General features: G+C 32.1%; 1 protein-coding gene across 2 annotated transcripts in view; it reads right to left on the reverse strand.

Moving 5' to 3' along the window:
- Window positions 1-268: 268 nt before the first annotated feature.
- Window positions 269-13,159, reverse strand: part of LOC129219233 (CRISP/Allergen/PR-1-like) — a 55,597-nt gene continuing 42,706 nt past the window's right edge. For both annotated transcript variants that reach the window (XM_054853556.1, XM_054853555.1), the window contains exons 5-9: window positions 8,038-8,135; window positions 5,625-5,740; window positions 4,283-4,417; window positions 2,844-3,118; window positions 269-675 (exon numbers count right to left, since the gene is read on the reverse strand). In XM_054853556.1, coding sequence (XP_054709531.1) covers window positions 583-675; window positions 2,844-3,118; window positions 4,283-4,417; window positions 5,625-5,740; window positions 8,038-8,135 — 717 coding nt within the window. In that variant the 3' untranslated portion in view covers window positions 269-582. The remainder of the gene's footprint in view (window positions 676-2,843; window positions 3,119-4,282; window positions 4,418-5,624; window positions 5,741-8,037; window positions 8,136-13,159) is intronic.

Genomic DNA, 13,159 nt, shown 5'->3' on the forward strand with positions numbered 1-13,159 from the left:
GAAAATACATCTGTATAAAAAGGATTTTTTTTTTTTGCTTCGGTTCGCAACAAACTTAGGGTGAAAATATTTAAAGTGTTTCTTTGCTTAATTCGAGGCACTTGGATCATTAAATTGAAGTAAAAGGAAGTCATGTGATGAACAAATGAGCTCGTTTTTTATTGCAAAAGTGGAAAACACTATAATTATCAGAATCTTAAAAAGCTCACAAGATAAGTCATAAAATTATGCATATCAAGTTATTCTGAATAAATAATGAGACAGCTGATGACTAAAAATACTTTATTGAACTATGTCCGTAATTTTTTCTGCACAGTTTTGAAGTGAAATTGAACTAAATACTGGTTTTATTAAACTAATATTTTACATCAAAACTACACGTTCAGTAAAATTTTTCTCACAGAAATTCGTCATTTCCTAAGCATTATAACAAAATTTGGGGGGGGGGGGGAGAGAAGAATGTTTCAAAGCAAGGATATTGTCTTTTCAAAACATTTGCTAAATTCTGGAATGTACCATTTCGTTTAACACAGAGTCAGACTTTTCTGAAATTGCTTTTTAAGAAATCCAAAGCTTTCTTTCCTATTTCTTGCATTCTCCATCTTGGGCAGCGATGTCTTTTATTTCGAAAAACTGGGCAGCCGATCCGCTTGGAACAGAGACAGCAATGCTTACCTAAATCATAAGAAAATTATCAGGGTCAAGTGAGGTAAAATAAGTCATGAGGTAAAATAAAATACGTCATGGGGTAAAATAGATCAGTTAAAAAAAAATCTTTAAGTGATACACAAATAATATTTTTCTTTTGTGTTGGCAGTTTCATGTAGTTTGACATCATTTTATACTCAAAATTATCGGTAACTTTTCCTTTAAAGTTACAGATATTAGCGATTTAATGTTTTCCTTAATAGAAGCTTGAATGTGTTCATTATAAACACTTCTGATTCAAAGAGATAAGCGCTCAATATTTTTTAACCTACCACATAAAGCATATTTTCAAGATTAATCTCCTAAAATTTTGAAGTAAAAACAGCAAAAAATAATTTCTTAGGACAAAAAACACAAGTGGATTAAAACATGTCATCTTTTGCATTAAGTTAAGTCTTTACTTAAATTATATAAGTAATTATATTTGTTTGCTTTTGAAATAACTTTTTCGTTTTCATATGTGTGTATTGAAATAAGCTATATATTGTTTTATCATTCTTGTTAGACTTAAATAAATGTATAAACTTAAAGTGCAAAATATTTAAACTAGAAAAGCATAATTAAGAAATTAGCTTTTCGTTCGAAGAACTTCCTCCAGAATATATTGTTAGAGAGAGTTGCGAAAGTGGCTCTTAGGAAAGAAATTTTGGGAAAACGAATCGTAGAAAACTATTCTACAGGAAACGAGTCAAGTAAAGGTTTTTTAAACACATAAAAACTTATATTATAAGCAAATGCATACTCTCACCAGGGCCGCAGAGAGCTCCCTGTCAGTTTTGTTGCCGAGCCCCTTCCTGCACCAAAAAAAAAAAAAAGAAGAAAGAAAAGAAAGGGGGGAAAGAAGAAAAAAGGGGAAAAAAGAAAAGGAAAAAAAAACTAGTAAAAAAGGGGGGGAAGAGAAAAATCACAACTGCTTACTAGAAAACAATAACCTATATTTTAAGTGCCACAACAGTAAATACCAAAAGAGTAAATTGCACACAATCTGGTATTTGACGTATCTTTACGTTTTTTCTTATTAGGATTTCTCCCCCTCCCTTTTTCTTTCTTCCTTTCTTTTTTCTTTCATTTTTTTCTTACTTTTTTTTTCTTCAGTGTCGCCGGGCTCCCCGAGGCCCGGGCCCCTAGTTTCCAACTAGGCTGACATGGCCTCTCGTCGGGCCTGGCTCTCAGCTACACTAATATCCGTCAGTAAGTAAAGAAGCTATAAAATACCAGAAGAAAATGTACTGTGCAGAAAGAAACTAATGAAATTGTAACAAGGCTTACAACTTTGGAAAGAATGCATACAGAGGAATTCCAAGCAGACAATATAAATCAATTAAACCGACTTTAAAAAAAATTGTTGTTCCCAGGAACTTTTCCGATTCACCAGAAATGCTCATAAAAACATTCAGTAGCACATGGCTGGAGCTAGGGTCTACAAATGATGAACAGCTTATTGGTCTGCAGTTCTTGCAAATCTATGGCTTCTAGAAACTGCAATTTCGTCCTTGTTTAGGAGGGATGAATCTGTAACTGCCACGGCTGAGATGAAAGCGAAGAATATCATACACAATCAGAGTACATTTTCACACTGATAGCTAAAAATATTTCACCGTTATATTAACTACTTCACAGGATAATCTGAACAGCCAATGTACACTTAAACCTTGCTGTGTTTTTGAAAATAGCTAATTAGCAGTTTGTTCATGACTGTAAAAACATTTTTATTGAAATGCGTAATTATTTTTTAAAACATTATGAGCACTTTGATGGTTCTGGTTGAATTTGTCTAGGAAATGCAAATGGAAAAATGTTCAGCAATTCGATTAAGGCACAAATCTAACCAGGGGACGAGTACAACATTTTCTATTTAAAATTACACCGGAGGAAGGTACTTTTGCCAATTTATCTAAAAAAAAAACTCTCGAAACCTTGATTTTTTAAAACTAATTACGAACTGTTAATTCACTGGAATGTAATCATTCTTTGATTGAACTGCCCACGACTACCTTTAACCCCATTTTCTGTAGTGGAGCCGTTCTATATTTGCTGGGACCCCTCGCTAAGGTTCTAAAATATTTCCAGCTACCAGTTTGAAATGTAGAAACCTATTTATTTTCATTAATGCAACAACAAAAAAAAAATATTACCTGTGTTTCTTGATTCCAGCTAAGTGTCATAGAATACTTTGCAAACTGCTGTCTTGCATCTCCGGAATAAGTTGGTAGGCTTTGAGATATTGAAAAATCCTGGGCTGGAATCGTAAAGCTTTCAGAAGCTGCAATAGAATCTGCTTGCCCATCTGCATCTGGACCTTTGCGGTAGTTTACAGTAACGCAAAAATTGTTAGAAGTTGGCTTTATAGTGTTGGAAAATGTAATTGTGCTCTCCTGCCCTCCATCCAAAACTATTCCCATGTAGCTACCTGAAGAAAGAATATTTAAATAAAGCAGTTAATGAAAATTAAAATTTTTTAACTCGCAAAAAGAGTTGCATCTGTTTTTATCAAAAACTTTTTTTTTCTTGTAAATCTAGTACGGGAATCAAAGCTAAAATAGTTTATCCTAAAATCTTTGCAAATATGTGAGTGATAGTTATCGAAGTTGTTTTGGGGAATAAATACATGTTAGCAACAAAGGAATAGGGAAATACTACAACGTTAATTCGCACAATTTCCAGACACGTGTTTCGGGGTCACACGGATTCCGTTTTTAAATGCAAAAAAGCTGAGCTTATGGATCTAAATACAACCAACAAAAGTAACGAGGGAGAATAGCAAACAGCTTTAAAAGTAAATGTAGCGGGTTACCTGAACAACCAACGAAAAACTTTTACGCTAATAAAGAACCAATCGGAATGCAAACAATGTTCGAAGTGCGTGTTAATCTTGCTGTATTTTCTTTTACTTTTTTGCATAAAGTTATTTCTTTATTTCTTACACATAACCAATGTTCGCAGTCATTGTAGAAACTTTTTTTAAGCTTGAAAACGCTCTGCTTATATTATGAGATGATATCATTTTTGGGTTTTGCTATATTAACTTTTAAAAACCATTGTCCCTACTTACACTACTTTGAGCGCTGGGAATTTAAATAGCATCAAACATTTTAAACAAACCGACTATCGGCTCTTTTGCAGAAGAACTGCCAAAAAGAAAACTTGTTTTTGGAATCTATTGTGCGAAATCGTGTGGTTTGACTTAAGGTGTTCTGAATAACTGTGATTAAACCTCTGATACGTCATTCTAAAATTACAAAACTATCAACTTAAACGACGAAAAATTGACAAGAAAAATTATGATGGGGATATTAAGTGCAAAATATCTTGTAAGATGTACTTTTTAATAATGAAAGTCTAAGTAAAACATTGATCTACGCTAAATACATGATTAGCAAAGAAAAAAAAAAAGAAAACAGTGGGAAAATTAAATATTAAAAAATAATAATAATATTATTATTATTATTTATCATTAAATATTCAATATTATTATTTAGTGATCTTTAATGTGTTTAATATGATGCTACAATAGTACAATTCAATCTGAGAAAAATGCATTTTTAATAATGCTAATTTCCAATCAAAACATTACCTGATAGTGTGGTGTAAACTTTCCAGTCATTTATACCCATAAATGTAAATGCACAGTCGCTTTGGCCAGTGAAATCACAGTAAAATAAGTAGGACTCTTGAGACTTATAAGTAGGAGCTCGGCCATCAGTGATTTCTAGAATCAATGGAAGCAAAAAATTAAAAAAAAAAAAGATGAAAGGCTGCAAAACAACTATTTTTTTTAATTAAAAATGTATTTTGAACAATTAACTTTATGAGAAGATTCAAACAATGTCAATCATTTGCTCTGTCACAAAAAAAGCTATGCTGTTTATTAACCGTTGCTGTTCATCTTCCAAGTTTTTTACTTTACAACATTTTAATATTTAAAAGATGATATTAATAAAGAAATAAAGTAAATTCAAGGTAAGAAACCTTTTTCTCATCTGTTTCAACTGAGAAATTATTTCTTATATGATTATTTTTAAGTTATCTAAAATTAGTTTCAAGTCGAAATCATGTAATTGTACTAAGTTACGTCTTGAAATTGAAATCAAAACTTTTTAAAATCATGTGAAAAGCGAACAACTTTTCAAGCGTTTTTTTTTTTCTTTTTTTTTTTAAATTTATAAATTCGCTCACGTTTGTGCGTTCAAACTTTTTTCATTCGTTAAGATTCCCAAAATGTTCGTTTGTTGTTGCAAATACCTTTATACCACATTAATCTACATTTTTTATATGAATAAATAAAGTTGATTACTTTTATAAAGAAACAGTTTCGCTGACAGGTAATTTTCGTCCATGTTCTTCATTTTGCTTGTTTACAACTTCAGCTGGGAAATAATGGAGAAAAGTCATGGAAAATAAGAGGCACGGTTTTACAGTAAAATGTCTTGTAGTGATCGTTTCAAGTATCTTTTATTCTTATTGATTCGTATTTCTTTCACACGTGTTAAAGTTCCAATTTTGAAACCGTCTGTTGTGGAAAAGAAAAGTGAATGTAATAAAAAATTGAATTTACACTTAATCTGAAGATTCTATAGTCAGTACTTAACTGTAGTGTATCTTTACTTGGTTAAAACTCTAATGCAAAAGAGCATTGTATATTTTCAGACTACCTCTTATTAGTCCTTATGGGAACTAAGAGATATCGATTTTTTATGATTCCAACATTTAAAAAGAAATCAATAACTGAAATGTCTTGAATTTACATCCTTTTCTTTATTTTGTGAAGAAAGTGAAAACGCTTTGCTTGCTCTCATTTCTTAAAAAACGTATGTTAATAATTTCATTTTTGTCTATCCCTGTTCACCCCTAATCTTCATTGCAATGGCTCTTCAGAAAGTAACATGTTTAACATAATAATGGTTCGTAATACTTACTGCAAAGTCCTGAATATTCAGCATTACTTCCACACGTTTTATCACAACATGAATTTACAGGACAAGCAGAGCATGGTTGTCCAATTTTGTACATGCTACCCGGAAGCATGTTTCCGCTGCAAGAGGAACGTATATTTGTTGAATTTGTCCTACATTAAATGCGTTACAAAAACTCAAAAGTATTTTCTAAGGACAATGACATATCAGTAGAAATATTCATGTTATTTTCTTTAGAACGAGATAAGTTTAAAGTCACTCACTTCAAAAATTGTTGGTCCATAAAAGAACCAATATGAAGTTTAAAATGAAAGTAAAGTTTCGCTGAGAGTAGTTGAAACATAAAATTATATTTTTAGCGTAAAAACGTAAAATATTAGAATAAATGTTGAAAACTTTTTTTTTTCAAAAATTTCGAAATGTCCTCTTTTGCAAACGAAAACTCATGTTTGATTTGCCAGATTATGTCATACTTTGCCGAACATGGCATCATTGGAGTGGAAAACTACTGTTGGGATAGTCATTTTCAGTTCACCAATCTTACATGGATTTAAATTCAAATAAAATTATTTTCAAGTTACCTTAATCTAGTCGTTTTACAGCTAAATCATGTGATTGTAGTAAATAATTACAGCATATTAGAGGTTGAGTTACATTACGTGATTGAAATCAAACGTTTTAAAGTCCTGAGAAAACCTAACGACTTCTCAAGCTTCTTCAGTTTTTTCAGCTAATCTGATCAATCTCTTGATCTGGTGAAACAAGCGCGTTCCTGTACTTTCTAATGACAATGTCATATTTAGCTTTTTTTGTAACACCTAAAGTTAATTGGCTAAAAGTGGAAGCCGACGTTTAAACTCATGTCTTTATTTTTTTTACTTTCAGTCAGTTCTCAGACTGGTGCTTTTACGGGCAGTTAAACTAAAATGAGCGTGACTTTTCAAAAACTGCATTCGTCGTAATAATGCTGCCAATTTGGTCCTTGAAATTCACTATTTCATAAAGAAAACCCACAGTGCAGCGTAAATATTTGAAACTGAAGTGCTCTTCACCTTTTCTAAACAGGGAACTCGAATCGAGTTTGACAGTTTGAGTTAGCTAAAGATATGAGTAAGATAAAGATTCAAAACGCCACTTCAGTGCGTGCTTTTATAAGGGTTATTCTGAAAACAAATTAAGTAAATTATCTTTTTGTCCAGTATGGCAGTACACAATCAAATCGTGGTGCCTTTCTGTATCCCCCATTTCTTTGATGTTGAACATCAGCAATAAAAGCAGAAAACATATATCCCCTAAACAATTTTAAGGCTTAGCGTGCCATTGTCAGAAAATGAAGTCAAATAATAAAAATAAACGTAACTTTTAATTTTCTTGACACTATAGCTATACACTCTAGAATAAAATATATAGTGTCCTCTATTGTTCTGCATTCAAAAGCGGTGAAATATGTTAGAGTACTATTTACTTGGTATAATAGCACATAGTGTAATCCGAATTTTCTTTTCAAGTCTCTTTTATTACGTTTTTAATAAGCTTTTCGAAACTTAAAATACGATGTCGTGACATTCATTCTGAAAGTGTTACCTGCTCAGGCAAAAATGAACGAAGTAATAATGTTTGAAAATGTTCTCTTCTTCAAGAGTCAAAAGCTCAACAATACTACTATACATTGGTAAAAATCTGATGAAGTTGATTTTCACTCTTTCACGCAATCGTAAATGTTCAAATCTGTAAATGTATTTTCTCTGCCAACATTTTATCTATGCCAGAAAAACAATCTGACCGTGATATTCTGCTCTCAAAAGCAAGAAGGACGCAACTCAGTTTTTTTTTCTTGAATCATTTCTTTTTATCTAAGGAATATTTGGTATTTACATTCAATAGCAATATAAATAGATTAAATTTATATGAAGTAAAACATGTAATGAAAATATCAACCTCTATAGGTCAAAACAGTAAAAATACTTAAAGAAGCAAAAGAAAATTTTTAGAAAGTCACTCATGCCTAAAACTTAACTTTTTGATGCATGTCTTTCTTCCTAAAAAGGGCAGAAGCTAAAGTAAACTCAAGTAAAGCTTGAGTGAATTTATAGAAGCTTATGTGAACTAACTTGTTTTCAATAACTTAATTCACATAAAGCAAGTTTTGAGGCGTACTATTCTAAAAGGAATAATACTTAACGAAAGTAAAAAATCTTCATTCAAATGTTGGTTACACATGTTATGAGTAGTATTTTGCAAAGCTAAGTCTCATACATAATACTAAGCAACGAATGATATGAATTATGCATGGCAATGAACAAATTCTATCCCACATTTTAATTTACAAAACATTTGTCTGAAGCGTTATTTATCAATGAATATATATTTTTTTCAAGTGTGACAAAAGTATTGAAAAATATCAACCAGTACTTACGCTGGCCCATAATTACAGATATAAAGTTTTTTCAGAGTAGCGCCTTCCTGGTGTAAAACGTATCCGCACCCAACTTTCCAACTCTCAGCCCAAGCAAGCTAGAAACGGGTTTGAATATTCAGTTAAATGAATAACTTTTTTTTTTCATGTTTCCAGTTATTTACATATTACATACTTTTGTATTAGCTGTTTTGGTTATCACGCTTTAATTTAAGAAATGATTTAAAGTATAGAATGAGATCTTGATTTTTTAAATGAAGGTTTCACTAGAAGATAACATACAGTGGAGTGCAAAATTGTAAGGACAAAAGGAAAACCACCAAAGCTCATTTGGTCGGAAAGTTATGCAAATTTTATGACTTGTAACTAATTATAAGCGAAACTTATTTTTATAACTTTTATTGGAAATATAAAGAAATTTCTTATTCGTAGAAGGAAGTTCAAGTTTAGACACCCGTGTGATATGAACAAAATTATAAGGACAATTAGATTTGTGTGTTCTAAAAAGCAAAATTTGCATGTTTTTTTTTTCTTCTGAAAACTGCGTTACGTAACGATATAAATGCTTTGTAAGCGATTGGAGAAGTCTCATTCTATTTTTGGTCATCCCGCTAGGTACAAAATTTAAAAAATTGGAGAAAAGGAAAGTGGTTGCTTGAATAATTTCACGACGTACTATACGTTAAAAAGCAACAAATTTGAATAGATAGAGATCGGTCATATAGAGCTTTCTCAAAAATTGCAGCAAATAAGCTCGGCAAAGACGAAAAGGTAGGCAATTCCTCTGTTTTTGTGTGTGTGAAACTGATGATGATAAAACGAGCTTGCTCCAAAAAGCAAACATCAAAGATAACTGACAGATGGAAATTCAAGTTTCGATGCAGTGCTCGAACTGTTCAACATCTTTTACAAAAAGAGAAAAAGTTTCATTGTGTGAAACTAATGCCATGACAGACTCTTAAAAAAGTTCATGAGATCAAGGGTTCATTGAGTTTCACTGAATTTGTTTCAAAAATATTTTTTTTATTTGCAATTTTTCGGCTATTTTTATAACTTTGACTATCACTGTAAATTATTAATAAGTCTATACCTCATCGCCAGACTAAAATAGGTACGAAAAGGACGATTTTCAGGTTTTCAGTGCATTGTATGTAGAATTTCATTCCCCACTGAGTCACAACATCGTAATTCGAAAAAACTCCTTAATTTTTTTTACCAGTTTTATAAGAGTGTGATTCTCAACCTTTGTATGAACTGTACAAACCATTTTACGCTCTCCTGCAAAGCAGTGACATCATTTCACAATCCAGCGTCCCTTGTACCTACCATTATTTCTGGTTTAACCTGTTGGGTGGGCCCCTGAAGGCAGCTCTGTTTTTTTTTATCCAGACCAGAAACCGGGCAATCCCTGGTCTAGACAACTCCCTACAATTTTGTCATTTTTTATATTTTGTTCATCCATAATACGTTTATTTTACTGTACAAGCTGGCTTATTTGGTTTTCGCTAAAAAACAATTCAGCGGAAAAAATGTAACTCCAACGTTTTCTATTGTTAGTACTGAACTCAAAACGCGTTTCTTCAAATATCTCGAAAAATTCATTTCTGCAAATACTACAGTTTACCTGTACCTGGCATTAAAGGTTTCCTTTTGCTTGGTAAGCCACGAAGAAAAAAACCTCCTTATCTTGGGGATATTAGGCATAAATAAAATCGTTTGCTCAGCATACTTGTAAACGTCTGGACGGCTACTTAAGGCTGCAGTACGTATTTAAACTCTTTTTTTTTTTTTTTTTTCAATATAGTTAAAACAGAAGAGACGAATATTTCATTTTCTCTGAAATTATACATGTTTAGATTCGAAGACAGTGTAATTCCAACATGTAACGAAAGTTAAATGCGCGTTGTATGTCACCATGAACAAGATAAAAGCTGTCAGAATGGCTAAAAAAAAATTTTTTTTGATCCATCCAGCATAAATAACAAGTTTCAAAGAAGTTATCTTTCCTTAAAAAGCATTTTCCAAATGAAATTGTAATCAATTGAAGTAAAACTAGAACTAGCACTTCAGCAAAAGAGAAAAAAAGCTTCCGTTTCAAATGTTAACTTTTATTTTCTCCTTTTGGAAGTTTTGTATTTACTTGACTATTATAGGCTCCAGTTTGACGCTAACAATACTTGTTTTTACTCGTCGCAGTATATAATTTGGTTGGAAAACTCAACAAAAAATACACTTTCATAGTTTTTCATTATTTACAATACTAATTGGAAACTAATTTAATTGTGTAATACATTACCTACCCAGCTTCATTGCGTATTGAAAGTACTCTCATCTTTGTGTTTCAAAATAATGTAGGCCGGCTTGGGCAGAGTCCTATGGGGGCCCTTTAAGGGGGACCACTTAAGGGTAAATAATTATTAAGGGTTGAGATACCCTAAAAACCGTTAAAAATCAAACAAGAAAACAAAAAGAAATTATTATTATTATTATTTTTTTTTTTTTGAGAAGCATTTTTTTTAAACTTAAATTATTTCATTTATGCAAGTCATGGAAGTGATCATTTTTCTACTATATAGCAAAAGCATAGCCTTCAATGACCTTAATCTTAACAGCAATAGTAATCCATATCTGTTTAGCACATAATTGATGCATAGTACATAAGTTAAGGACAAGGATTATTTCACTTTTGAAAATTTCGTTTTTGGAAATGGAAGATAAGGGTATTGTTTAAAACTAAAATAAATTTTTTTCCGACTTATTTTCACAAAAAAAAAAAAAAAGCATATGGGAGAACAACTCCAAGGAGAAACACCCACAAGTGAAAAAAAAAATCGTTCCTGCATGCTACCTGGCTATGAGAATACATTAAAGAAGCCCTTGTATACTTATAAAAAGCAAAGCTAAAACTTATGTAGCTTTAAAACTCAAAATATCTATCATTACTACTTCCTTTTACGAAGTAAAGGAAATACTGTATTCACGAAAAAATTTTGACCCCAAAATATGCCTTAATTTCCATTTTGCTCGCCCCTGAATGAATGTTGAGTTTTTTTTTTTTTTTTTTTTCAACCCGACCACACGTGGATATATGTCTAAGAACGTATAGACACCCGAAATATCCATTTTGGTCATCCCTGAATTAATTACGACGAGTTTTCTCGTGACGTCTATATGTACGTATGTATGTGCGTATGCATCTCTGCGTTTGTATGTATGCGTATGTATCTCGCATTACTGGAGATATAAAATTTCCGGAAACTTTGAAGTGGTGGAAAAAAACGGTTTTTTTTTCAGGAAAAATTGGAAAAAATGGAAAAATTGATTTTTTAATGAATAAAATAGGGTTTTTCTTAGTAGCTCTGTGTTTCTTGGAACGTATGAAGGGTTGAACATTAAAAAGTATAATGCCGTAAACAGGTAAAGGGCAGTAACTGCAAAATTTTCATTTTGCATTTTTTTTTTTTTTTTTGCATTTTTGTCTTCTATTGTACGTTATATTTACTGTACAAGCTCGCCTATTTGGTTTCCGCTGAAAAAAAGGCGCGAAAAAGACGTGTAATTCCAACATTTCCCTATTGTTAGTACTGAATCTAAAACGCGTTTCTTCAAATATCTAGAAGACTCATTTCTGCAGATACTGCCATTTACCTGCACACGGCAGTATATACAACCACACATCTTCCTTTTCTGCTTGACATAAATTCGCATAAAGGTAAGTTTAATTAGAAAAAAAAAACTTCTTGTTTTACAACTCAGAGCTTTCTTGGTCAAACACCAGAAATAAGTCAAGTCATCGTTCAACCTATAATATTGGGCAAAGTGTGTCTACTCATAACAATTACATTTTCTATTTTATATCGCCTTTGAAGCCTGGAATAATAGTTGTAATTTTTGACTTTCAAACCTGATTGATATTGTTTGAAAGAAAAATAAGTAAGATTTCCCTTCCTTGCAATGTAACTTTTGATTGTGAAAATGAAACCTATTGAGTTTTGATCTTTTCCAATCCAGTCTAGGTCCAAATCAAAAGTAAATTAGTTTTTCTATATCTTTTCAATAGAAACCATAAACCAAAACTGCGTAATGGTTTCTAAAGCTGAACCAAAACTTACACTTGAGTTTCAGTTAACTATACGGCCGTGCTAAGAACAGTAGTAAAAGTAGTCATACATGCACTTCTGAACAAAACTGAGTCACTGTAACCAAGTTGTTCTCTGTTTCATATTTTACTTAATGAATAAAACGTTTTAGGGTCATTTGATCGGAAACTATTTTTTTTAAGTGAAAAAAAGGAGAAAATTTACATCTGAATCAAATATATTGATGAGCTAACTTTAAAACACAATATCGCAGCTTGAGCTCAACTGCATATTCCACTTAATTACTTCTTAACGAGTGTCTTGATTTATTTTTGTCTCTCACTTTATTAGAAAATAATTTACAGTGTATCTCCAAGTTAATGTATTGTTTTTTGGTTTTCTTACAATTTTAAGCAAAAGAGCTGCTATTACAAAGTAGAAAGACAGTTCGTTTGCTTGTTATGCCTCGGCAAACAGTATTTGATGCGGTATGCCGCTTCAAGCCTTCAAGTGGCTTGGGAATGATAGTTGATGTCCAGGAAGTGTACAAAAACGAACGGAGAACATTTCAGTTAATTGTCGGGTCATCCAAAGAATCTTTGGGTTTCCACATGAGAAGTCGTTCGTGAGACGGGAATTTGTGGTTGTGACCGATAAGTATGCCTAAGAGCAAAAACAACTCAAACAGAAGCTTTACGAGTTCCAAAAAGTTCAGACTTTCGGCTGCAGAAACTAAATACTAATTACTCCAAAGATGCCAGAAACGTTTGAGACGGGCCGCAAGTCCACGCTGGCAGAGATACCTTTCACTGATTTACCGTTCAATAAACTCATAACCCCCAGAACGATAAGATTTGACCTGTGGACACTCCAATCTCCTTAGAAAATGTTAAACATCTCCAAAATCCGAAGTCAGGCTTGGTCTGAGATATAATCATCACAAGCGACAAAAAAATCTCGGACTTTTTGTGGATGAGGTCCGTAAAATGAATCAAAAAGTGTACCAGAAGGACATATTAGAAGCTGTTGTACTTCTGTGGACC

Source organism: Uloborus diversus, chromosome 3, assembly GCF_026930045.1.
Source record: "Uloborus diversus isolate 005 chromosome 3, Udiv.v.3.1, whole genome shotgun sequence".
Classification (NCBI taxonomy): domain Eukaryota; kingdom Metazoa; phylum Arthropoda; class Arachnida; order Araneae; family Uloboridae; genus Uloborus; species Uloborus diversus.